The sequence below is a fragment of the Ammospiza nelsoni genome, chromosome 3 (genome assembly GCF_027579445.1).
Source record: "Ammospiza nelsoni isolate bAmmNel1 chromosome 3, bAmmNel1.pri, whole genome shotgun sequence".
NCBI classification, from domain to species: domain Eukaryota; kingdom Metazoa; phylum Chordata; class Aves; order Passeriformes; family Passerellidae; genus Ammospiza; species Ammospiza nelsoni.
In genome coordinates, this window is record NC_080635.1 from 4,217,057 (window position 1) to 4,240,298 (window position 23,242).

The 23,242-nt window shown below is 44.9% G+C and overlaps 1 protein-coding gene across 2 annotated transcripts; it reads left to right on the forward strand.

The window, feature by feature from the left end:
- The first annotated feature begins 3,032 nt into the window (after positions 1-3,032).
- On the forward strand, positions 3,033-23,082 carry PPP4R3B (protein phosphatase 4 regulatory subunit 3B). 2 transcript variants are annotated; one of them, XM_059467388.1, is made up of 16 exons: positions 3,033-3,414; positions 4,741-4,796; positions 10,797-10,895; positions 11,365-11,985; positions 14,859-14,936; positions 15,104-15,220; positions 15,837-15,953; positions 16,296-16,427; positions 16,843-16,945; positions 17,439-17,480; positions 17,730-17,888; positions 18,498-18,667; positions 19,261-19,400; positions 19,891-20,075; positions 20,579-20,703; positions 21,381-23,082. In XM_059467388.1, exons 1-16 carry the CDS (start codon positions 3,273-3,275, stop codon positions 21,474-21,476), a joined length of 2,382 nt encoding a protein of 793 aa, XP_059323371.1. In that variant the 5' UTR covers positions 3,033-3,272; the 3' UTR covers positions 21,477-23,082. The 2 variants fall into 2 exon arrangements, with proteins under 2 accessions (XP_059323371.1, XP_059323370.1); XM_059467387.1 differs by having other exon boundaries at positions 3,035-3,414; positions 20,501-20,703.
- Positions 23,083-23,242: the final 160 nt, after the last annotated feature.

Sequence of the window (23,242 nt, forward strand, 5' to 3'; positions counted from 1 at the left end):
CAGAAACGGAGCTCCCCAATCTGAGTGGATTTCCAAGGTTTACCTGCCTTTATTGTACACTGATTTGTGAGGCTGTGTTGTGGAGCTGCTCTCAGTAAAGCAGCTCCTGGCCTTGTGTGTTTGGTGGATGATGATAAAGGAGCAGAATGGCTTTCATGTTGCTGTGGCAGAACCTGTACAGTCAGCCTGGCTTGGTGCATCTGGAAGCAGCTTCAGGCCCTGTGGGAAGGGGTGGGGAAGAGCACTTTGGGAAGTGGCTGGGAGGAGCAGAAGGCTGCTCTCTCTTACCTGAGGAGTGAGCAGCTCCATGGAGCCAGGAGCTGAGCAAGTGCTGCTGCTCTGACCCTTCCTGGAGGGAAGGACATCCCAGGCTGGAGGAGCTTGGCTCAGGTGGGAGCAGCCATGATCAGAAACCAGGTGGGTGCAGAGTGCTCCAGAGAACAAGTTCAGTCCTTTCACAGCTGGTGGTTTGTTGTGTTTGAAATAGTGATTTATTTCTTCTTTCTTACTGCTCAGCATAATCAGCTTCTGTAATGACCTGTCTTAAATGGAGCCATTGAAAGGAATTGTCTTGGAGAGTGGAGCTGGGCAGGAGCAGCATTGCAGCAGCTTTTATTTGAAAAGTCTGAAGTTTTCATGCAAAGAGTCAGGAGCTGGGGTACCCTTAAATGCCAGCAATAAACATTACAAGTGCTATCATAAAAGTATAAGAGCTGGCCTAATTGTACTTCTGGGGTTACCTGCCAGAGGGAATGATACAGTCTCTTAATTCCACTCCAAGAAATTTTAAGTGATTTAGGAACGAGTTGCCTGTCTTGCTTGGGAAATCAAAAAAAAGGAGTTCTCTGCTGCTCATGTAGTGACACTTGTGAGTTACTCTTTGTACTATCTGCCCTAATGAAATCCTTTCTTTGGTGAAGAACAGAATTCTCAACACTGATAACTTGCTGGGGCTAATGGGGAAGGATGAGCTGCTGGCAGGTGCAGCACCACCATGGAAAACATTGCTTTGCTTTCTGTGTGTCCTAAAGAGCAGAGACTCTGCTGCTTTCCTGGTCTTAGCCTGCTTTAAATCCAGTATGTGACATTTGTTGGGACAAGTGTTGTGTGTGTTGTCCAGGCCAAGCCCCCAGAATGGACTCACTGGTTGTGGGTACCAATGGCAGGGTCGTGCTGGGCTTCACAACCCCCTGGATGCTGTTTTGGGTAAAGAGAAGCCCCAGGTCTGAGTGGGTACAATCCCACCGTGTTCTGGAGTGATATTTTTCTACAGAGGTCATTGAGTTCATGCCTAGAGAGATCATGGATTTACTTCACAGCTGAAGCATGAGAAATAGTTTTTCATGCCAATTCTAATTCACATACTCCTTTCTGTAGCTATTCACTTCTAAGAATTTGCTCCAAAATACTCTGCTGCGGTTTCTTGTGTTTTATATATCCTGAGAAGTGCTGCATTTAATCATGAGTACAGGTCATGCTTTTATTTTTGTGCATTTGGTTTGAAGAGCCCAAAAGCACGCACTGAAGTCGTGCAGAGGGGAGAGTTCATGAGCAGCAGATGTCCTGAGGCAGAAATATACTGTGGCCATTGGGGTTTGTGTTCCTTTTTGTGTGTTTGCTTTTTACTGAGCTTTCTCTAAGGTAGAAATACGCTCAGTTTGTAATACCTTGTGAGGAAAGGCCACTAAAACACAGCAGGGAAGGCTTGTTTGGAACCTGACTGTAAACTGGTTCATGTGACTCTCAGTCCAGGGTTTTGAAACCACTTAACATGGTCTTTTTATAGTTACTGACTCACTATTATCCATAATGATGCACACGGTGTGCTCCTATACAGCTAAATAGAAGTGTATAGGATAATTCTCAGAGGTGTATCTTGTGTTTTCTTGGTGACTGAATCTTAGAGGCCTGCTACAATGAATATCAGAGCAAAAGCTGAGAATTGAATGTTACTTAGATGTTAAAGTTTTCTAAACCTGCCCAGAGAATGTTTGGATAAGTTGCAGATAGTTACTTTGAGTGGCAGAGTTTGTTGGAAACACTTTCTTTCCCTTCCTCTGGAACCACATTTGAACCTGAGAGCAGAGAAATGCCAGTGGTGTGAATAGGAGCCCTACCGGTGTGACTGCTTTCACCGTGAGGCAAGAACCAGGAAAGTCTGGCTTTGTCTGGGAACGGGGCACACCCTGGCCTCAGGAGAACTTGTCCTCCCTCCTTCCTTCCCTTCAGAGCCTCAAAAATTGGGTTTGGAGACACAGTCAGGCTTCTCCTCATCCCCGGTTTCCCGCTGTTTCACACAGCTCTATTCCCTGAACACTTTTGATGGTATTTAGTGTTGAAAACTTTACATACAGACTCCACGATGCTTGGCAAGTGGTCTGTCTTAAATTGTACGCTGTGTGTGAGGGTTAATTAAGCACATTTCTCTCTTTTGTGAAGCTTTACCTTCAGTTTAGCTTTCGAGCCTTGTGTGGAGATATACAAAGCAGGCACAGACGGCGTGCTACAGTATGGCTGCTGCTGTAAGGAGATGCTGCTCACTAACCTTTCTGCCGTTTTGTGATGCAGGGGACACCTTTTCTTCTTAAAAATTGAAACTCTGTTTCAATTGCGTGTGCTGTTTCAATTTACCCTGGCCGGGGTGCGGAGCTCCCCCGTCGTTTTGTGTAGCGGCGGTGGGTGGCACTTGCTGTGGCGTGAGGGGGAGAGGCGTGCGTTTCCTCAGCTGTGGCACCAGCTTGTAGACAGACTTAAAAAAAAAAAAAAAAAGGAAAAAAGAAAATTACGGTTTTTAGGGGGAACATGTCAGCCCTTAAGACGCCTAAGATGTGCAAAGACAGCCCTGCGCCCACACCCCGCTGCGGGTGAGGGCAGCCGCCATTTTGTCGCCCCCTCCCCGTTCCCGCCTCGGCGCCGTGAGGGAGAGCGCGCGGGCCCCGCCCCGCGGCCCCGCCCCTGTGGCCGCCGTCCCGTCGGCGGCGCGGCGGCAGCGGGCGGCCGCCGTAGCCCCTGCGAGGGGAGCCCGTGCCCGGGCGGGGAGGAAGAGAAAGGCGGCCCGAGCCGGGTTACAAGATGGCGGCGGCGCTGTAGTAGCTGCTGAGGCGGAGCGGCGCCAGCGAGGCCCGGGCCGGGGCGCGGGGGCGCTGACTCGCCATGGGAAGCGGCGCGCTAAAGGCCCCGCGGTGCCCCTGAGCGGCCCGGCGGCCCCGCTTGCTCCCCGGCGCCCTCGCTCCATCGCCCCCGCGGAGGCGGAGCGGGCCCGGGGCTGCACCATGTCGGACACCCGCCGGCGGGTGAAGGTCTACACGCTCAACGAGGATCGGCAATGGGACGACAGGGGCACCGGGCACGTCTCCTCCAGCTACGTGGAGCGGCTGAAGGGGATGTCGCTGCTGGTGCGCGCCGAGTCGGACGGTGAGAGCGTGGCCGGGGCTGCCCAGGCCGCTTCCCCTCGCCCCACGCCCGGCTCCGGGCCCCGACCGCCGGGGCCGCCCCCCACCATCGCCGGGCTCGGCTGGTGGTGCCTTCCCTTGGGACACCCCAGAGGACTATTGTTGTTATTATTTCCACTCTCCGTGCCTTCCCTTATCTTGCGGATCGTGTGAAGTTTCCTTACCACACAAGCCACAGCAGCGTTTGCTACCGTGGTCTTAAGACTTTCCCCCTCCCAGTTGATAGAATTTTGGAATGTGCTGAGCTGGAAAGGACCCATCGGGATCATCGAAGTCCGTCTCCTTGCCCTGCACGGGGCTCCCAACAATCCCACCGTGTCCCTGAGAGCGTTATCCAGGCTCTCCTGCAGCTCTGGCAGCCTCGGGACCATTCCCCGGGAGCCTGGGCAGTGCCCGACCCCCCTCTGGGGGAGAACCTTTCCCTGATATCCATCCTAAACCTCCCTGACCCAGCTCCACGCTGTTACCCAGCCAGCTGCAGCTCCTCGGCCCGAGCAGAGCTGAAGCCGTGACATGTGAGGACATTTTGTTCTCTTTCACAGCAATATCCTTTGCTTTTCAGGTGCTCTTTTCTTCCCTTCCTTACCGCTGTGAAAAACAAAAGTTGTTTGTTTGTCGCTCTTTTTCTCCTCAGGAATTCCCTGCTTGTGTTCCAGTCGGGTGGCATCCCTTGTGTTTTATTGCACTTTAAAGTCACCTTAAAGGGTCTTTTTTAGAGGGGGGAGGTACGTGCTGCCCACTTTGTCAGCCGACAGGTGCTAATGTGCTAAATAAACCACCTAAGACTGGTATAAATTGCTCCGGAGCTGTTGCCAGGAGACATACACTGCTTGCATACACAAGATGAAGTCCCTGCGTTTATAGTAGCTGGGTGATTCACTTCTGCAGGGCAGCTGAAGGGAGTCAAAGCAAGTGGCCCACGTGGCTGCTCTGGACAAAAACATTTTTATGCTGGGCAGCACATTACCCGCTGGAATTTCTATAGTTGGCCTAAAATTCCATCAAAATAGCTGGTTCTTGCACCAGATTTCAGGAGAAAGGAGTGCTACAGTGGATTTTCTACTAAAATAAAGGAGAAAAATGTATTTTAGTAGGGATATTCCTGTTGAATTTTATCTTACCTGGCTTATTTTAGGAAATTATATTTAAAGGAGGCGGTTCTTGTGGATTTTCTGTGAGATTTGGATTAAGCTGAGAGTCTGTTGGCTGGCACGTGGGCAGTGGTGTGAGATGTGTGGAGATGTTTGTTTTGTTGGATTCAGTAAATCTCTCTTCATACCTTTTTCAGGTTCACTACTGTTAGAATCGAAGATAAATCCAAATACTGCATATCAAAAACAGCAGGCAAGTATTATTGCTAGGCTTTACTATCTCTGGTTGCTGGTGCTGAGGAATTGTTTTGTGCTTGGAGTAACTGCATTTTTTCAGGAAAAAGGAAAAGCAGGAGGACATGCAGTTATTGAGGGTGGTTTTTATAGGTGAAAAAAATTTATAGGTGTTTTTTAGAGGTGAAAAAATTGCTGAAAAGCCTCTGGGTGTTGATCACTTTGCCTTCTAGAAATTATTATGTGGGTCTTCTAGAAAAATACATTTTGGACTTTAGGCTTTGAAGATAATATGTGCAATTTGGAGAAATATTGAAATCATTACAGGAAGGATAGTTGGAAACATATATGTGTAACTTTTGTCTGCCATGCTAGGCCATCTGAAATAATTGCAAAATTAGAGAGGCAAAACTTTGACCAGCTCTGTTGAAGTGTATTTATTTATTTATTGAGTTCTTTTTCTGGAAATAACATGAAGGAATTTGTCTTTGTGGGACTCCTTTCTTTGTTGTTGCTGTTTAGTTTTTATTTTTAGCCCTGAAGGCTCCTGCTGTCCTGGGTAAGGCCACAAGCCATGGTGAGAGTTGCCTTTCCTAGGAGTAAACCTCCTGCAAGACAAAGTAAAACTCTTGGGAGCTGTGTTAATAGGTTATTTTTGTTTCATCCACTGAAAAAAATCAGCTTACTGAATCTCTTTTGCTTTTATTGTTTTCCCTTTTTCAGCATGCATTTTTGATGTCTCTGCCTGCATTGTTCTCATGGGTTTTCTGGAGTTTTTTCTCTCTGCTCCTTTGTTCTACAGTAGAGTCTCTGTTCCTTCAGTGGCTGATACTTGTTCTTTATCCTTATGGTATCCAGGAGTGTTTCAGCTCTGTAGAAAAGTAATTTTGTTCTTCCTAAGTCACAGAGGGACACATCTTTGAGGGTTCTGTTATAGTGACAAGTTACAGTGTGAGAGTGTGAGAAGGAGACTTTGTTATCTTGTGGACGTGGGTTGGCTCCCTTTGGGTCAGGAGTGAGGTGGAGCTTTGGGCCAGCCTTTCCAGGGGCTGTTTGCTGTCTGTGGCTTCTGCTCTTCACTGGTTAGGGGTTGGTGGCTGGAGGCTTTCCTGGGGGGCCATGCTGAGCAAGGAGCTCTGCAGAGCTCCAGAAGCCAAGAGTCTTGAACTGCTTCCTGTTTACTGCAGGAAACCTATACAGAGTGAAATATAAATGCTGATTTTGTTGCTGTAAAGTTTTAAAATGCTTCCCTTCACACCCTGCTTCCTGAAAGTACACCTGGTTAATTGTAGGCCTTTTTTACTTAAATGGTAGCAGTTTTAAGTGACTTAGGTAACTTTTGTTACCATTTTTCTTGTGGAAAAGGTAGATCATAGTTTAGAAACACTCAAGCTGAGGTTTATTTTGGCTGGCTTTATTTCTGATACTTACACTTTTGTGTTCATGTGGCAGAAGGCTTTTTCTTCACTGTTTGCTCCTTAAGGTTTGTACAACCTTGTGCAGCTTTTAGCTGACCCAGAGCATTGTCCTCGAGCTGATGGCCTTGGCTTTGGGGAGCTGATGGCCTTGGCTTTGGGAAGCTGATGGCCTTGGCTTTGGGGAGCTGATGGCCTTGGCTTTGGGGAGCTGATGGCCTTGGATCTGGGGAGCTGATGGCCTTGGCTTTGGGAAGCTGATGGCCTTGGCTTTGGGGAGCTGATGGCCTTGGCTTTGGGGAGCTGATGGCCTTGGATCTGGGGAGCTGATGGCCTTGGATCTGGGGAGCTGATGGCCTTGGATCTGGGGAGCTGATGGCCTTGGATCTGGGGAAGGCTGCAGGGTGGTGCAGCTGGATGGAAAAGAAGCAGAAGCATGCCCTGCCTGCACATCTGTCATGTAATGACTTGACTGGACTCAGAGGGTGCTTAACTCTTCATTGTGGTTTGCATAACAGTGTCCTGTGAAAAAAGGAAACCAGCACTGATTTTTCGGTGCTGTGCATCAGTCTGTGACTTCCAGTATTGCACTGTTAGTGCTGGAGCTGTTGACTAACCCCAAACAGGACAGGCCTGTTACCTCCTGCTCCAGTCCTACTTGTGGTTCCTGGGGAGTTCATTCTGCCCAGGTGTTGGGCACACTGTCATCACAACTTTCCCTTTCTCTAGGGAAATTCAGCTTGGATGGGTCAGACAGGTGCCAAGCTGCTCAGCGTACAATGTAAATTATCTCTAGTTAGATGAATGCAGAAACATGAGAGCCTGGAGAGCTTCAGGTCCCCCTGGATTTTGGGGCACAGGCTTTGGGAGTTACACACCTCTGCTGGACACCCCTCGTTAGCCAGAGGGCAGGCTCAGATGTGTTCTGGAGGCTCTGGCAGGAGTGCTTTTAAAGGTTCCACCACACCCATGTGATGTTTCAGCCTCTGCTTGAGGTTACTGTTCCTTGGCAGAGCTGGCAGGAGAGCCAGTCCATGGCTGAAGAAATGGAGCTGCTGCAGAAATCCTTACAGGGAGTGCTGCCTTCTGCTGTTACCTTTGCTTGGGTGTGCTCTGTTTGCAGCTCTGAGATGGAGCTCGTGTGCAGATCCTGTTTTTGCCAGAGTTTCCATCACTGTGTGACCACAGAACGCTTTGCTCAAGGCAGACTAGGAGTTCCTGGTGGCCAGGATTTATCACATTTGCAGGGGTGCTGTTGCAGCCAGCCCCAGCAGTTGCCAGAGGGTTTCTTCACTCCTGGTTCATCCAGAGGCAGGTTGGATGTGTGACTGAGTCAGTTGAAACATGTCTTCCTGCTGGATTCCTTTCATCCCCACGTGTTCCCCACACTGCTCCTGGCATGGGGATGTGGTGCAGGAACATGGAGGGAGGAGCAGGCACTGTGGAGGAGCAGGCACTGTGCACACCAGCACTGGAGAAGGGTTTGAACAACTCTCAGTTTCAGTTTTTGTTCAGAATTAATCTCTTTTGCCTTTATGGTGCTTGAGTGAATTAAGGAACGTTGCTATTGCTCATGGATGGAGCAGCATGGCCTCTGAGCAGGTGGGAGTGGTGGAGCCTGGCCTGGAAGGTGTCTGTCTGTCTGTCTGCTCTTTGTGGGTTGTCTGAGGTCATGCAGGAAGTGTGTGCCAGATGAGTACGTCTTATATTGGTTTTGGACAATTATTTTCTGTTGAAACCATCTTTCAGTCTTTCTGAAATATTTTTGGAAAAGCTTATATAACTTCTGCTTTGTGTGGGCAGTACAGATTGTAACAAGTACCATTCAGGAACTGGAGAATTTTCACAAATTTTTGACTGCAGTCCCTGGGTGCCTGGAGTCATTTTAAGTTACTGCATTAATTCTCTTACTTGAATCATCCTGGGCTATGGAATAGGGCTGCTGAGTGTGTGTGTCCTTCTTTGTTCAGTGGAGCACCTCTGAGGCTCAGCTTACCTGCAGTGCATTGATTTTGAGTGTCAGGGCATCAGCACTTGCACAGAATGTTTCAAGGTAAACATTTCAGATTTGGAATTCTGTAACAGCCTTCAAATTGTACTTAAGAATTATTGTTTTATTAATCTCTGAACAAGACCCAGATCAGGGAGCTGATGAAGCTTTTCAATGCATGCAGTTGACAATTATTATTTTTCCCTTGAAGCCCAGTTGAGTTGTTGACTGTGAAATGGCACAAGGTAAATACAGAGATCCAGAGGTCCTGGGCTGGAGATGAGGGGGGACAGCTGGGAATGAAAACCATGTCAACTCCAAGAGCTTGGACCAGCTGTGAGTGGAGCCTGACAGCAGAGAGGCTCCCTGTTAATATTTCTCTGTAGGAGAAAAGTGCAAGTGTAATATAGGACACTGTAATATAAATAAACAACTCACAACAGTGCTGAAACCACAGTGAACTCTGTTCACTCATTGAATCCTGTTCTTTCCACAACAGGGAAACTTTTTCTCTAAAGAAATGTGTAAAAATTAGTAAGAAAGGAAAAAATTGTCTGTGCAAATTCCATAGTTTTTAGTGTGGCCTGTGATTATTTTGGGAGAAGGAAATGGATCTATTGGTAGGCATTTGTCGACGGTGATGTTATTCTGAACTTTATTTTCAAAGAAAAAAAAGGGCAAAGCCAAAACCTCCAAGATACAACTCCCCATGGGTATTGAGGAATTAGGATTGCTGTAGAAATGAAGAATTAATGCTGTATCAGTGCTGCTGATGTTCACTGATGTTCCAGTGGTAGCTGTGGCAGCTGGGAGTTGTGTTTGTTGAGACACAGATGTGTGTTCTCCAAATAGCTGCTGATGGAGAGGGAACCTGCTGTCCCATGCCAGCAGTCCTTCCCAGATGTCAGTCTGGAAGTAGAGGAGTGTTCCCTGACCTGTGTAAGCCCAGATAATGCATTTACAAACTTACTGCCCCTGAAGCTTCCTAAGGAATATCATCAGGTGTTTCTTTGGGTTTCCTTACTGAGCTTAAAGATGCCACTCTTAATATTTTGTGTTCACTAAAAGTGGTCTAAAGACCTAACCAGCCTTGATGAGTTGTGTGGTGAATATTGAATGTTGTAAATGTGGGAATTAATTACCTTACTGACCATTAAGCAAGTGTTTAAAAAACACTTCAGTATTTAAAAATCTGTGGTAACAGTTCAGGGAGTCAAACTTGGAATGTTTAACTGTTTTGCTGGAGCTCATCAAATATTCTGGATAGTTAGCAGAGAGCTGCTCAGTTTGGATATTTTTATATGAAGATGAGTTTGCTGTAGGATGGGGAACTGTTCTCTAGACAGAGTTCATTCCATGCCAGCAGCTGGTGCAGTGCTGTGGTTGGGTTTAGGGTGACAATGACACTGACAGCACAGGGATGCTGGAGTTGGTGCTGAGCAGGGCTTCCCTTCAGGCAGGGACTGGTGAGTTCCCCGTGCTCTGGCTCTGAGGAGCTGCCCAGGGAGCTGTGAGGGACCTGGCCAGGACAGCTGAGCTGGCCAGAGGGATGTTCCATACTGGGATAACAGGGATAAACTGGGGGGTGGCCAGGAGGGGCCAATCACTGCTCAGGTGCTGCTGAGCATCACTTACCTGTCAGAGTTTATTCCTTTCTTCCCCTTCCTTTTTTTGCTGTAACTATTATAATAGCTCATTATATTTGACTTTATTTCATTTTTGAAACAGTTCTTACCTCAAGAACAGAACTTTCACCTTGTCCTGATTCTCCTTCCCATCCCAGTGGTGGAAGGAAGTGAATGAGCAGCTCTGTGGGACTTCCTTGGCAGCTGGGTTAAACCACAACCAGTCTGTATTGCCTTGAATAAATATTCAACTGAATATATGAAGTTGAAGTACAGGCTTGCATTCCTTACAAGACAGCAGCAAGTGTCCTAATAAAGCCTCTGCCAAAACCATTTTAGCCTGTTCAGAAATTCCATCAAAACTTCCAGGTCTGCTGTGCAAGTGCACAAATGGAATTGATGGAGGCAATAGTAACAGAAGGAAAACCTGGCTCAAATGTCAATAACTGGCAAGATGGTTGTAACTTCAGTAAGAACCTGGGAGTTTTGTATTATTCGGGCTGTAAGGCTTTTAATTCAGAAAGGAATATTTGAACATTAACTAGGCATTATGTCTCACTTAGATATAAACACTTTCTGAGGGAAAAGCTGAAATCTTGGAGGATTTGTTTTAATCTTACTGAATATGAAAATACTTAACCTGTTATATTGTAGGTTTTCTTAATCTAGTGTGTGCATTCCCATTTCAAGGCTGTTGTCTCAAAAAATGTATCTTGCAGAAAAATGCCATCATAAGTGACTTGGATATGAAAAATAGTATCTTTAAATGTGTTTTGTCTTAGGTAGTGGTCATAAAATAACAAGAAAGAAAGTTCATGTATGGCAGAATGGGTTAGATAATATTTTAGCGTTTTATTGGTTTTTTTGACAAATGTAACTTTAAATTTATTTCTTTTGTAGACATTGGCTTTAAAGGAGTAGAAGTTAATATGTACTGCAGACCTGTTTCAGAAACAATTTATTAACTTTCTTGGTTTTATCTCAAACAGGACACCCTGATTGTTTGGTCAGAAGCAGAGAACTATGATTTAGCACTGAGTTTCCAAGAAAAAGCTGGCTGTGATGAAATTTGGGAAAAAATCTGCCAGGTACAGTAAATTGAAACATGCTGTTTTTCCAGGTGTTTTAGTGTCTCTGTGACTTGATGTATTTGTGCATCCTTGTTAAACCTGCTTGTAAAGCAAGCAAATATTTGTTCTTTTCTGTGCAAGGTCTTAAATTGCTCCTGCTTAGAGTACCAGCTGTTATTCTCATGACTGAATGTCAGGCCTTGGTAAAATCCCTGTAATGGTGAGACTCAGGTGGTCGGTGTTCTGGGGCCGTTGGTGTGATTGTGTTTATTAGAAAGGGACTGCCAGAGTTCCAGGCTTTAATTGTCCTTCTCCCAGCTGGCCTCAGGTAGAGGAAGAAGCAGCTTGTTGGGGTGCTGTGGAACTGCAAATGTGCTGTAAGAACCAGAGAGCTCAGATCCCACTGCAGCTGGGATGTGTTGTTACTTTGGTTCCTGACCTGCTCATTTTTGGGATCAGACAGTAACTGTGTGCACTCTTCCCTCAGGTTCAGGGTAAGGATCCTTCAGTGGAAGTCACGCAGGACCTGATAGAGTCAGAAGAGGAACACATCGAGGAGATGCCTGAAACCAGTCCTCTGATTGACCTTCCTACTTGTGAGCTCAACAAACTTGAAGAGATTGCTGACCTAGTTACCTCTGTTCTTTCCTCACCCATCCGCAGGGAAAAGCTGGCCCTGGCCTTGGAGAACGAGGGCTACATTAAAAAACTGCTGCAGCTTTTCCAAGTCTGTGAGAATTTAGAGAACACCGAGGGTTTGCATCATTTGTATGAAATTATTCGAGGGATTTTGTTCCTCAACAAAGCAACTCTGTTTGAGGTGATGTTCTCTGATGAGTGCATCATGGATGTGGTTGGATGCCTGGAGTATGATCCTTCTTTGGCTCAGCCAAAACGGCACAGGGAGTTCTTGACCAAAACAGCAAAATTTAAGGAGGTTATTCCTATTACAGACTCTGAACTCAGGCAAAAAATCCACCAGACTTACAGGGTACAGTATATTCAGGACATCATCCTCCCAACACCATCTGTTTTTGAAGAGAATTTTCTTTCTACCCTCACTTCCTTTATTTTCTTCAACAAAGTTGAGATTGTCAGTATGTTGCAGGTAAGTGGTTCTTCATATGGTCTGGATGGATTGTTTGTAGATACCTGTAGCTGTAGTTTCAAAATGGATTGCAGTTAATCACACACATCATTTGCACAATGTTTTGAATGTTTGCCCTGCTCTCTGATACCTTTGATTTTGTATTTTGAAGAGGTACATTTCAGGTGAGTATAATAATATTTTTAATGGGTTGTAAAGCTGAAGATTTTTCTCCTTGATTCCCAAGCAATATACAATTTTTGGTCAAGTTTGTGTAGGTATTTAGAGAACAGGAAACTTGTTGTATTCTGGATTAGGGACATTGTGCTGGTTTTGTGACAAATTCTGGATCTGTGATTCTAAAGAGCATGTTCAGAACCATTCCTGTTGCACTGCTGTTTCATCATGGTACTAATTTCATATGTTCCTGTTGTCTTAAAGATTAGGTAACTGGTTGTTGGGTTTTTGTTTCATACAGATATCCAGAAGTATTAATTAATAAATAACCTAGCTGTTACTTAATGGAAAACTGTCCTGCACACTTTGTAGGCAGAAGAGGCTCCAAGGTGGTTGGGACCCTAGAAGGAGCCTCAGTGAAGAGCTGGGTGAATTCATGGCATTTTGGGGTTTTCATGGGTACCCAGGTGGCTTTGTTCTGTTTATCTGTGTCCAAAAATGGTCCATTTGTGTAGGGTACATCACATACTCACCCCATACTCTTGTGGAGAGGCTCTGTGAAACACCAAGAGTTGAGGAAAAGAGGAAGGGAGTAAAAATGGTGGAGAGAAAGGGGCACTGGACATCCATAACATCCATATTGAATATGTTAATGAGTTCAGATATGGGTGAAATATGGTAAAGAGTTCAATAAAGGACTGGAAAATAAAACAGTAATTCCAGAGAATTACATGAGTATGCTATTTGGCTTCTTTCTACTGTTTTTGTGGCTTAATAGCAGAAAGAAACAAAAAATTAAATCTCTTGCGAAATTATTAACTTTGTGTTAAAGATTTTCCTTTAAATTCTTTTGCATATATTTTCAAAAACTAAAAATAAATTCAGTATTATGCTCCTGACACCACAGTCCTGTTTGCATTTAGAGATTTTTAAGTATAGAGTTTGTTTTTTTCATTGGGGCTCTGTAGTACTGAATATTTAATTGTGCAGTAACAGAGAACTCAGATTTGCTGTTACCGGGAGTGCTCCTTGCAGAAGGTTCTGAAATTCTCTGACAGTTCCTTGCTGGGTTTGCCATCATAGATGGAGTATGTGCACCCAGGTTTGCCTGCTGATTCTGTAGCCTGTAAATGAGATGTGTGGTGATTCACAGATAATGCTGACCCTTGAGAATTACAGGTTGAGAAGAAGCACACATGGAAAAGATGTTACAGCACACTTGAGGAAAATTCCCACTTGAGCTCGTGGGGACCTGAGGTCCAGGAGTGCTTTCACAGGCCTGTGGTGCAAATCAGCTTGTTGGGCACAAGAACTCCAAATCTCCTTTGGGTTTGGGGAACACATGGGACGTCCTGTTACCCCAAATACACTGGCAAAGCTCCCTGGAGGAGGCAGTTTAGAGGAGCAGCAGCAGATTGGGTTTGCCAGGCAGCAAAGCTCCTTTGTACGTGCCACAGAGCACCAGAGCCCAGTGCTGCTGCTGGGGCTGCCATGTGGGAAAGGAACATCCATCCATCCATCCATCCTTCCATCCATCCATCCTTCCATCCTTCCATCCATCCTTCCATCCATCCTTCCATCCATCCCCTGCTTCAGGACACAGCAGCCCTAGACAGGCAGGAGATGTTTCTGTGCTCAGCTAGCACTGTAGGGATTTCCTACTCTATCTGCTGTTGATTGTAGTGTGCTTTGGGGTTTTTTTTTGTACCAGGCTTAATTAAGCTGTTTAAGCCAGCAAAGCTTAAAATAAACTACTAAATCTGTGTATGTTGCACTCCCTGTGATGTTGATTCCATGTATCATTTGTTTGTAAAGCACTTCTATCCCCACATTTGAAAATTGTCAGGAAAAGGGTTTTTTTGCCAGTTTTTGGTTGGCATTGCTGTAACTGTAAAAATTCTGTATTGTTACTGTAATAAAGCAGACAGATTTTAGTGACAGCACACAGCAAAATAGAGAGGTAAGCACACTCTGTGTTATGCAATGTAAAGTTCATGTATATTTTTTGGAATGCTGCTGTTCTGTTCATTTTTGTTCAATGCACGAGTTTGAGTTGAAGTGATTCAGTGATGCAAAATTTTGTACAGCTGTAGCATGTTACTGTTTGCTGTAAGATTTATATTGTCTTTATAAGGTAACAGAAACATTTGAATTTGAGAGAACTCCAACACTGTTTTCAATGTGAAAGGACAGAAAGTGCCTGAACCCTTGAGAGATGCTGATGTTCACCCTGGGTTTTGAGTACCTCTTGATCTTATGGGGTAACCGAAATGCTTTGCAAGAAGTGAGGTGTTCCTGTATATGCTGAAATATCTCTTGGTAACAGAGGATGTGAATGTGAAAACCCAGTAACAGTCCATAAAGTTTCCCAGCTTGGCAAAGCAGAGCATGTGGGAGAGGTTGTTTTATTGTCAGTAAGGTACTGGGGACATGGCTGCAAAGCTGTCCCTTGGCTGTCCCTTTGTAGTTGCAGTTTTAGGGACCATCACTGAGCTCAGCTTCACCTGGCTCTGCTCTCCTGGAGCTGCTGCTGCTGCTCAGAGGGAATGCTGAAACAGTGCCCTGGGAGAGATCCCACTGGATGTGTGCTCTGGCATTTGTCTCTTTGGGATGAATTGGATGGAAAGCTGGACTTTCTGCAGAGTTGACTCCTGTAGGGGTGGAAGTTGTTTCCCAGAGGCTCTGTGTAAGGTGTGCTCCTTTTGTGTGTTACACAGGAAGACGAGAAGTTTTTATCAGAAGTTTTTGCACAATTGACAGACGAAGCTACAGACGATGACAAACGGTGTGAACTGGTGAGTGCCAGCCCCTGTGCTGCCTCCAGGGCTCTGGGTCAGAGGGAAACTCTCCTGCAGTCCCTGAGGGATTTCTGTACACAAACTCTGCCCCAAAATGTGACTGTTTGGTCCTTTCAGAGAGTTTTGTGACCCAAATGCTCGAATTCCCTTTCCCTGTGTGACAGGTGAACTTCTTCAAGGAATTCTGCGCCTTTTCTCAGACGTTACAACCTCAGAACAGAGATGCGTTTTTCAAAACTTTGGCAAAGTTGGGAATTCTTCCAGCTCTTGAAATTGTAATGGTGAGTGAAACTTCAAGCTGATTTTAAACAAGTAGAAGAGCTGCAGCCACTGAGGCAGTTTTGGCTCTGCTGAGCCCCTCAGTGTCAGTTTTGTTCTCTTGGGAGTGGGAGTCGATTGGAGCATTCCCAGTACAGAGGCTGCCCCAGCTCTGAGGTACCTGACCTGGCTGCTCTGGGTGTTCTCACTCTGTGATCAGCACAGTCCCTGGGACAAGGGGGTGTAAAAACTGGCAGAGGCTCTTTGTGCAGCTGGATTGTTGTTGTGGTTGTTGCTGGCCCAGGGCCCAAGAAGTATTTTTAGATAATCTTGAACTGTTGGCTGGTTCCTCCCAAAAGATCCCATAATCCTGTCGTTAGCAGATTAATCTGTCCTAATCAGCAGTGGGAAAACAGAATTTCTTTCACTCCTGTGGTTGGAACAGCTGTTGCTGCCTGAACATTGCAATTCATTTTGCTGGTTTATTGTTGTTTTTCTGTAACCCTATTACTGTGCTTCTCATAGAAACTCTGGTAATGAGATGTTCCCAAAACTTAAAACTACCTATTACTTTCAGCTTTACTTGATAATAAATACCATCTTAATTTTTTCTTGCTAATCAATTTTTCTCTCTATCAGGGAATGGATGATCTGCAAGTTAGATCTGCTGCTACAGATATATTTTCTTATCTAGTAGAATTTAGCCCATCCATGGTCCGAGAATTTGTGATGCAAGAGGCCCAGCAGAGTGATGATGTAAGTCCCAGTGGTTTGTAGTTTGTTGAGTCTTTGGGCAAGGAGGAAACAAATAAAACAGCAAAACAAACCTCTAGAAGTACAGGAAAAAGTAGGTTTAATATACAGACATCTCTGAGCATGTTGCTGTTGTATGGGTTTACAGTTTTGGAACTCTGGCTAACAAGAGTTGTAAGTGTGGAGGGTTGTGCTTGCCAGAATTTCTGTATCCAAATGCAACTCTCAATTCTTCAGTTTAATTTAAAATTGTCTTCAAAAAATTACAGAGACTATGGAAATGACTTTCCACTCTTGAAACTGTGTCTAACTTGGGTGGTGTGTGTGTCTGGGATTTTTCTGCAGGACATCCTCCTCATCAACGTGGTGATTGAGCAGATGATCTGTGACACAGACCCGGAGCTGGGGGGAGCTGTGCAGTTAATGGGGCTGCTGAGAACTCTGATTGACCCAGAGAACATGCTGGCCACAGCCAATGTAAGGAGGTGTGGGGGCACAGATGCTGCACTGTCTCAGCAGAGCTGAAAACCTGACATTCTCTGTGTTTGCCCTGATACTGAATTCAAACAAGCCAGAAATAAGCTTAATGGTTCCATTTTGGGCCGTTGGGCAGGTGTTTACTAACAAAAGTTTTGTCAAGCTTTTTGAGTTGATGTTTTTTTAGTAGATATTTGCATGGTGGGGATCTTTTGGTGATGGTGAGCTTGGTTAGTTCTCCCAAAATGCAAAAACTGATCTTCCTTGAACACAGTCCTGCAGGCCCAACAGGTATACAGGCAGACCTGAAGGAGCCACTAGAATTTTGTATGGGCTGTTTCCTGTGTTATTGTTATTTCTTATTTAAAAGCCTGTGTATAAATCCCAGTGTTTAATAGAGTTATTTTTGTTTTAGAAAACAGAAAAGAGTGAATTTCTCAATTTCTTCTACAACCATTGTATGCACGTTCTCACTGCTCCACTTCTGGCCAATACATCAGAGGATAAATGTGAAAAAGGTACTGAATATTTCCATTTTCTTTTTCTTCCTTTCAGGCCTGTAGTGTTTGGCAGTGACTGACAGTGCTGGTGCTTGCTGCACTTCCTTGATGTTAATCATGCTAATGTACAATTGTTAATTGTATTTAAAAATACTTCCTGTAGAGCAGAGAGTGTCTGTAATTAAAATGCAGTGTCTGTAAATTAGACTGCACTCATTTTAATGCAGTATTTGAAAAATTTAGGATTGGTGCTTTTATTCTATATCATATTCCTAAGGTTTAGGTTATACATTTTCACCTAGATGGATTTAAAACTAAGATAAATTAAATACAGAAGTCTCACCTGGCTGCATTCCTGCTGTGTGTTTATGTCCCTGTAGCTCACAAACATTTGATCTGATGAAAAATCTGATTACTTGGTAGAATTGATTGTTGGTTTATTCCCATCTTTTAAATCTTGACAGTGCTTTGAAAACCTTTTTCTGATTTTTTTTTGTTTTCTCTTTATCAGATGCAGTAGTTGGATCCACTAAGAGTAATACAATTTGTCCTGGTAAGTCTGAATTGACTTTGAGTTTTGAAACTTGCCTTGTGTGCTGTGTATGGTACTCTATTAGAAAAAAAAAAGGCATGCTCATATTTTATTTCTTTTAATACTTTTTACTGAAGAAAAAAGTATGTTTGATTCACTTGAAATAACTGGCAGCTGAAGGAACATTTTCATCTGTTTCTAAGTTAGTGGGATTTTCTTCTCCTAGACAACCTTGCTACTGAAAGTTGAAATTGTTCCTTTTTCTTGCAGATAATTACCAAACAGCACAACTACTTGCCTTAATTTTGGAGCTGCTTACTTTCTGTGTGGAACACCACACATATCACATCAAGAATTACATTATGAACAAAGATTTGCTAAGAAGAGTGCTGGTATTGATGAATTCAAAACACACATTTCTGGCCTTGTGTGAGTATGGAGCTGTTGTGATTTCCTTCCTCCAGGCATGGTGGGGCTGTGTGGAAGGTGTTCAGTGTACACTTGGGGTTTGTGTTAATGGGTGTGGGTGAGATTGCAATGCTCTGGGTTTGGGGGCCTGTGGTGGTGTTCACAGGGGTCCCAGCATGAGGGAAGAGATGGGAATCTTGGCTCCATGTTTCAAAAGGCTGATTTATTATTTTATGATATATATTATATTAAAAGTAAATGATATATTAAAACTATACTAAAAGAAAGGATTTCATCAGAAGGCTTGCAGGGAATAGAAAGGAATGGAATGATAATAGAATCTTGTGACTGACTGAGACAGTCTGAGACAGCTGGACTGTGTTTGGCCATTAATTAAAAACAACCACATGAGGCCAAAGATGCACCTGTTGCATTCCACAGCAGCAGACAACCATTGTTTACATTTTGTTTCTGAGGCCTCTCAGCTTCTCAGGAGAAAAAATCCTAAGGAAAGGATTTTTCATAAAATGTGTCCATGACTGGGGCCCATCTTCCTCTGGGTAACGTGAGGGGTTTCAGTTCTTTCCACAAGGCATGTGGTTGTTAACTCCTTGAATTTTCTTCCCCCAGGTGCTCTTCGCTTTATGAGGAGGATAATTGGGCTGAAGGATGAATTCTACAACCGTTACATCACCAAGGGAAACCTCTTTGAGCCCGTGATCAACGCCCTGCTGGACAACGGCACGCGCTACAACCTGCTCAACTCTGCTGTCATCGAGCTCTTCGAGTTCATCCGCGTGGTGAGTGCAGCTGCAGCCCTCACAGGGGCACCTTGGGAAACCAGGGCTTGCAGCAGCTCCTGGGCCACTGCTGCCAGTGCCTTCATGGGTGGGAGGCTTTGCTGGCAATCTTCGTGGTCTGTGAAAGTGAAGGGTGGTTTTTAGTTGTAGGATATGGTAGCTGCTGTTTTTTCCAGCAAGAAGAACATTAGGAATTGTAGGGTTTGCCTGATTGGGTAAGAGACTGACTAAAAGGTTCCTGGTCCCACATGAGCTGCTGTAGATGCTGAGGACTGGAGAGAGCTGGAGCCTGTGGGGAGGACAGGGCACAGCTCTCCTACATAAAATATCTTTGTTTAACTGAAATGTCACAATTACAGTTGGGACGCTGCTGGGTCCATTGTCTGTTTCTATGGGGAGCCTTATAATTATTTCTCAATCTCATCTATTTATTAAGGGTAAATCTGATTTCATGCTTCACATTTGTATAATGTTGTACAATAATGCTTTGGCTCTGGGCAAGAAATCAGTTACGTTCCATGGTAAACTCAAAAGCTTTCTGAACTTCTGCTTGTGCCCATTTGAGGCTGAAGCCCTGTTTTGTTCTTCTGCAGGAAGATATTAAGTCCCTTATTGCACATATAGTTGAAAACTTCTATAATGCACTTGAATCTATTGAGTATGTTCAGACCTTCAAGGGACTGAAGACAAAATACGAGCAGGAAAAGGATCGACAAAGCCAGAAGCTGAACAGGTAGGTCTCAGTTTCTGTGTCCTGAGCCTGGCAGGGGCTGCTGCTCTGCTCTGCTCCTTGCTTTTTCCTTTCCCAGAGGGCAGCAGGAGCTGGGACTGGGGTTGGGGTTCATTCTTGGTGAAAACTTCTTGGACTAGAGGAAAGCCCCATCTGCCTTTTCTTGTGGCCAAGTGTAGCAGAGCTGATGTTGGCCAGTGGAATGAATGTTATGGTCAGAAAACTCTAGAGTGTTGGAATAATTAACACTAGAGAGTTTCTAGAGAAGAGAGAGGACTCTCTAAGAGAAGAGCAAGATGTTGCTCTGTCACTCTAATTTGGGATTCGGTCAGGCTCATCATCAGCTGGGGTGTTGGTGAGTCTGGGGTGAGGGCAGAACCAGAGCTGGAGCTGCATTGCCCTCTCAAATGCACTGAGTTCCCTTGGAAGCTCTGGAGGCATTTCTGAAGCCTGAAGCAGCAGCCAAGCTGGGATCCCTGTGTGTCTCTTACAGTGTCCCATCCATATTGCGTAGCAATAGATTCCGCAGGGATGCCAGAGCCTTGGAGGAGGATGAAGAAATGTGGTTCAATGAAGATGAAGAGGAAGAAGGCGAAGCTGTTGTACCTCCAGTTGAGAAGTCAAAACAGGAGGATGATTTTCCAGATAGCTATGAGAAATTTATGGAAACTAAAAAAGGTATTTACTGTGTTTGAGCTTGTTGGCACTGGAAGTGCTCCATGGCAGTATCACCCACACTCACCTGTGGTTGTGCTCTGTACCTCGAGCAGCAGCACAGGGTGTTCCATGTAATTGAGTCTTGACATCCCAATGTGTCTTCACAAGCCAGTTTAGGATTAAATAAGGAGTTTAAATGGTACCCAAAAGCAGGACTCTGAATGTGCCTGTGTGCTCCAGGTGAGCCACGTCCCCGTGCCCTCAGCATCCAGGCCCTGCTCAGTTTGCTGCTGGTGGGCTCAGGATGGGCTTGGTTGGGGAACTGAGAATTGCAGCAGAATTGGAACCAAAACCCCTGCTGGCTGTCTCCTGCGATTGCACTGTGATGTGGATTGTACTCCTTGGTGTGCAGCTGATACCTAAGTGTGACAATGTTTGTCCCTCAGCTAAGGAGAGTGAAGACAAAGAGAATCTTCCAAAAAGGACTTCAGCTGGGGGATTCAAATTCACTTTTTCCCACTCAGCCAGCGCAGCCAACGGTGCGAACGGTGCAAACAGCAAATCCGTGGCAGCTCAGACATCACCAGCCAGCTCCAACGGCTCCTCCTCCAAGAGCACAGCCCTGAGCACGGCAGTGCCAGCCCCCAAGGTGGGAGAACTCTGTGGGGAACAGCTGCACCTCCCTGGGGGGATGAATTCACCCTGAGCCCTGCAGTGCATCCCTCACTGCTCCGGGGAGGCTCAGTGGGGCTGGACTCTGTTGGTGCAGTCTCATCCCACATCCTCTGCATTTCACTGTTTCTGCTTTTTGTTGCTGCTCACTTGCTGCTCTGTGTATCTGATGTACACAGGAAATTGGGGTTTTTGGGAGCTCTGTTGGTGCCTCTGTTAGTGGCTGGGGAATTGCCCAGTGCTTTAGAGGAGGCAAATGCAGTGAGTGAGCCCTGGGTGGTGCCTGACTGAGCTGGGCATTATTGGAGTCCTCAGCCACGGAGCTCCTGAGCACTGCAGGACGGTGCAGCAGGGAGTGATTGCCCACCCTAAGGCTGAGCACAAAGGGATGTCAGCCTGCACACTGGAGTTTGTGTCTGTCCCACTGGGCTGGAAGTGGTCTTTAAACAATTCCCAGTCCTGACCCAGAGCAGTGAGGAAGCTCCAGCACATTTTGCAATTTGAGGTTCAAACCCATTTTCCAGACAAATGAGACTTGGAATGCCAAAGGCTGGAGTGCCCTGGATGGGTTGGCTGGAGGTTTTGTTCAAAATTTGCACCTTTCTAGGTACTTCTTCAATATAAAAACTTCCTTTTTCCTTTTCTAATTGGCAGGGAAGTCTAGTTGGGCTAGTGGATTATCCTGATGATGAAGATGATGATGAAGAGGAAGAGACATCTCCAAGGAAAAGACCTCGTCTGGGTTCATAAAAGAAACCAAAACTTTGGAATAAGAACTTTTATTATGGGGTTTCAAATGCTGCAACTGTTTTAAGAGCTAAAAAAAATCTGAATCAGAAAGCTTTCTCCCATGAGTACATAAGATAATACAAGGAGTAGCAAAAGAAACTCGGTGTATCAGCTAGAAAGGGTTAGTTCTGTAAACACAAATCTTCCAAGGAACTTAATGTCTTTCTAGAAAGTAAGGAGTCTGCCATTCAGGCTGTCAAAAAAAAAGAAAAATTTAAAAAAAAAGGTGGGTTAGTATTCTCAGAACCTGGATGATGGCTTCTCAGCAAGGAAAGTCTCAGGTGTCGGGAGGGAAAGGGGGAGGGAAAGGTATGGTAACACTTTTTTAAAAATATTGCAGGGTTTCCCCATTGTTTAACAGAACTAGGAAAAAAAATTCAAGCTTAAATTTTGAACCCAGTAATCTTAATTTTGTAATGGTGCTGTCAGTTGTGTTCTTTTAGCAATGCCTCTTTTAAAAAAATTTTAAGGGAAAACTAACTCTGTTTGCATAAGAACAATCCATATTTTGGGACCATTTATTACCAACTAAACTGCATTTCTCATGATTGGAGGGAGGGACGCTGCAGTTATAGTGCATGTTGAGTTGTTTAAAACAGTTCAAAGAAGTTTTCATTTGTATTTTCCAAGAGGAGAGAATGGAAGCTGGATTCAAAACGGAAGGTTTTGCTTGTTTTGTCAGTGAGACATCCAGAAATATCCATGGCAAGGAGCAGAGGCTTCCCAAGGCTCTGCAGGAGCTGCTTGTGTCATGGTGGGGCTGCACCCAGCACATCCCTCAGCTTGGGCAGGGCCTGAATTCCAACGTGCTCCACGTGTCCCAAGGGCTGCTCCTCTTGGAGCAGCTGTTCCTCTGTTTGGGAGCTCCATGCTTGAGGTGGGAATAACAAACACTCCCAGGTTTTTCACAGTGATGGACTGAGCAGCATTTAACACCAAAGCAGTTTGGACCAAGACAGGATTATTGCCAGGAGAACACCTTGAGGGCTTGGAGATGGAATCCACAAGCAGCACCTGAACCTGGGGTGGTACAAAAGCTGCTTTTTTAAAACACAAAAGCACATTCCACATAGGTGAGTGAACTGTGACAGGAACAGGGGAGTTCATGGCAAGGTGACAGAGGCAAACAGTCCAGGTTTTATTTTCAAGAGCAGCACATGAACTGTAAATATTTTAATGTTAGTTTGCCCATATGTGATCTGAGATCATGACTGAGTGAGAGGAGATTTCCCAGCGACTGTGTCAGAGATGTTCAAGATGGAACCAGCTGCAATCCACCACATAGATCACTTGTAATACGTGTTATGGGTCCATTTCTCCTGGAATAGTTTAAACTGAAGCAGTTTCTCTGTTTTGGAGATTTTTGTAGTTAGTTTTAATTTTAGCTCTTGTTTGGAAAAGATGGGCTGTCTGTGTAGATATGAAGTATAGTTTTTTCCATAAAACAGAAGTTTATTTTGTATTAAAGATACCACTGTACTTGTTTTACACCATTTGTATACATGTGGTGATATTAATGCTGAACTGTAAAATTCAGGAATTAAAATGTGACCCTGTAATTCCATAATTATTGCTTTTGTTTGGTTTGTTACACGTGGTAAGTGAACTCAGACTTCTCAATGTGGCTGTTGTAGGATATTGTTTAAGGTTTCAGCAGTAACTCCATACCACTGGATGGAATCCCAAAGGGAATGGGTGAGCTCTTCCCAAGGTGTGAGCAAGACACA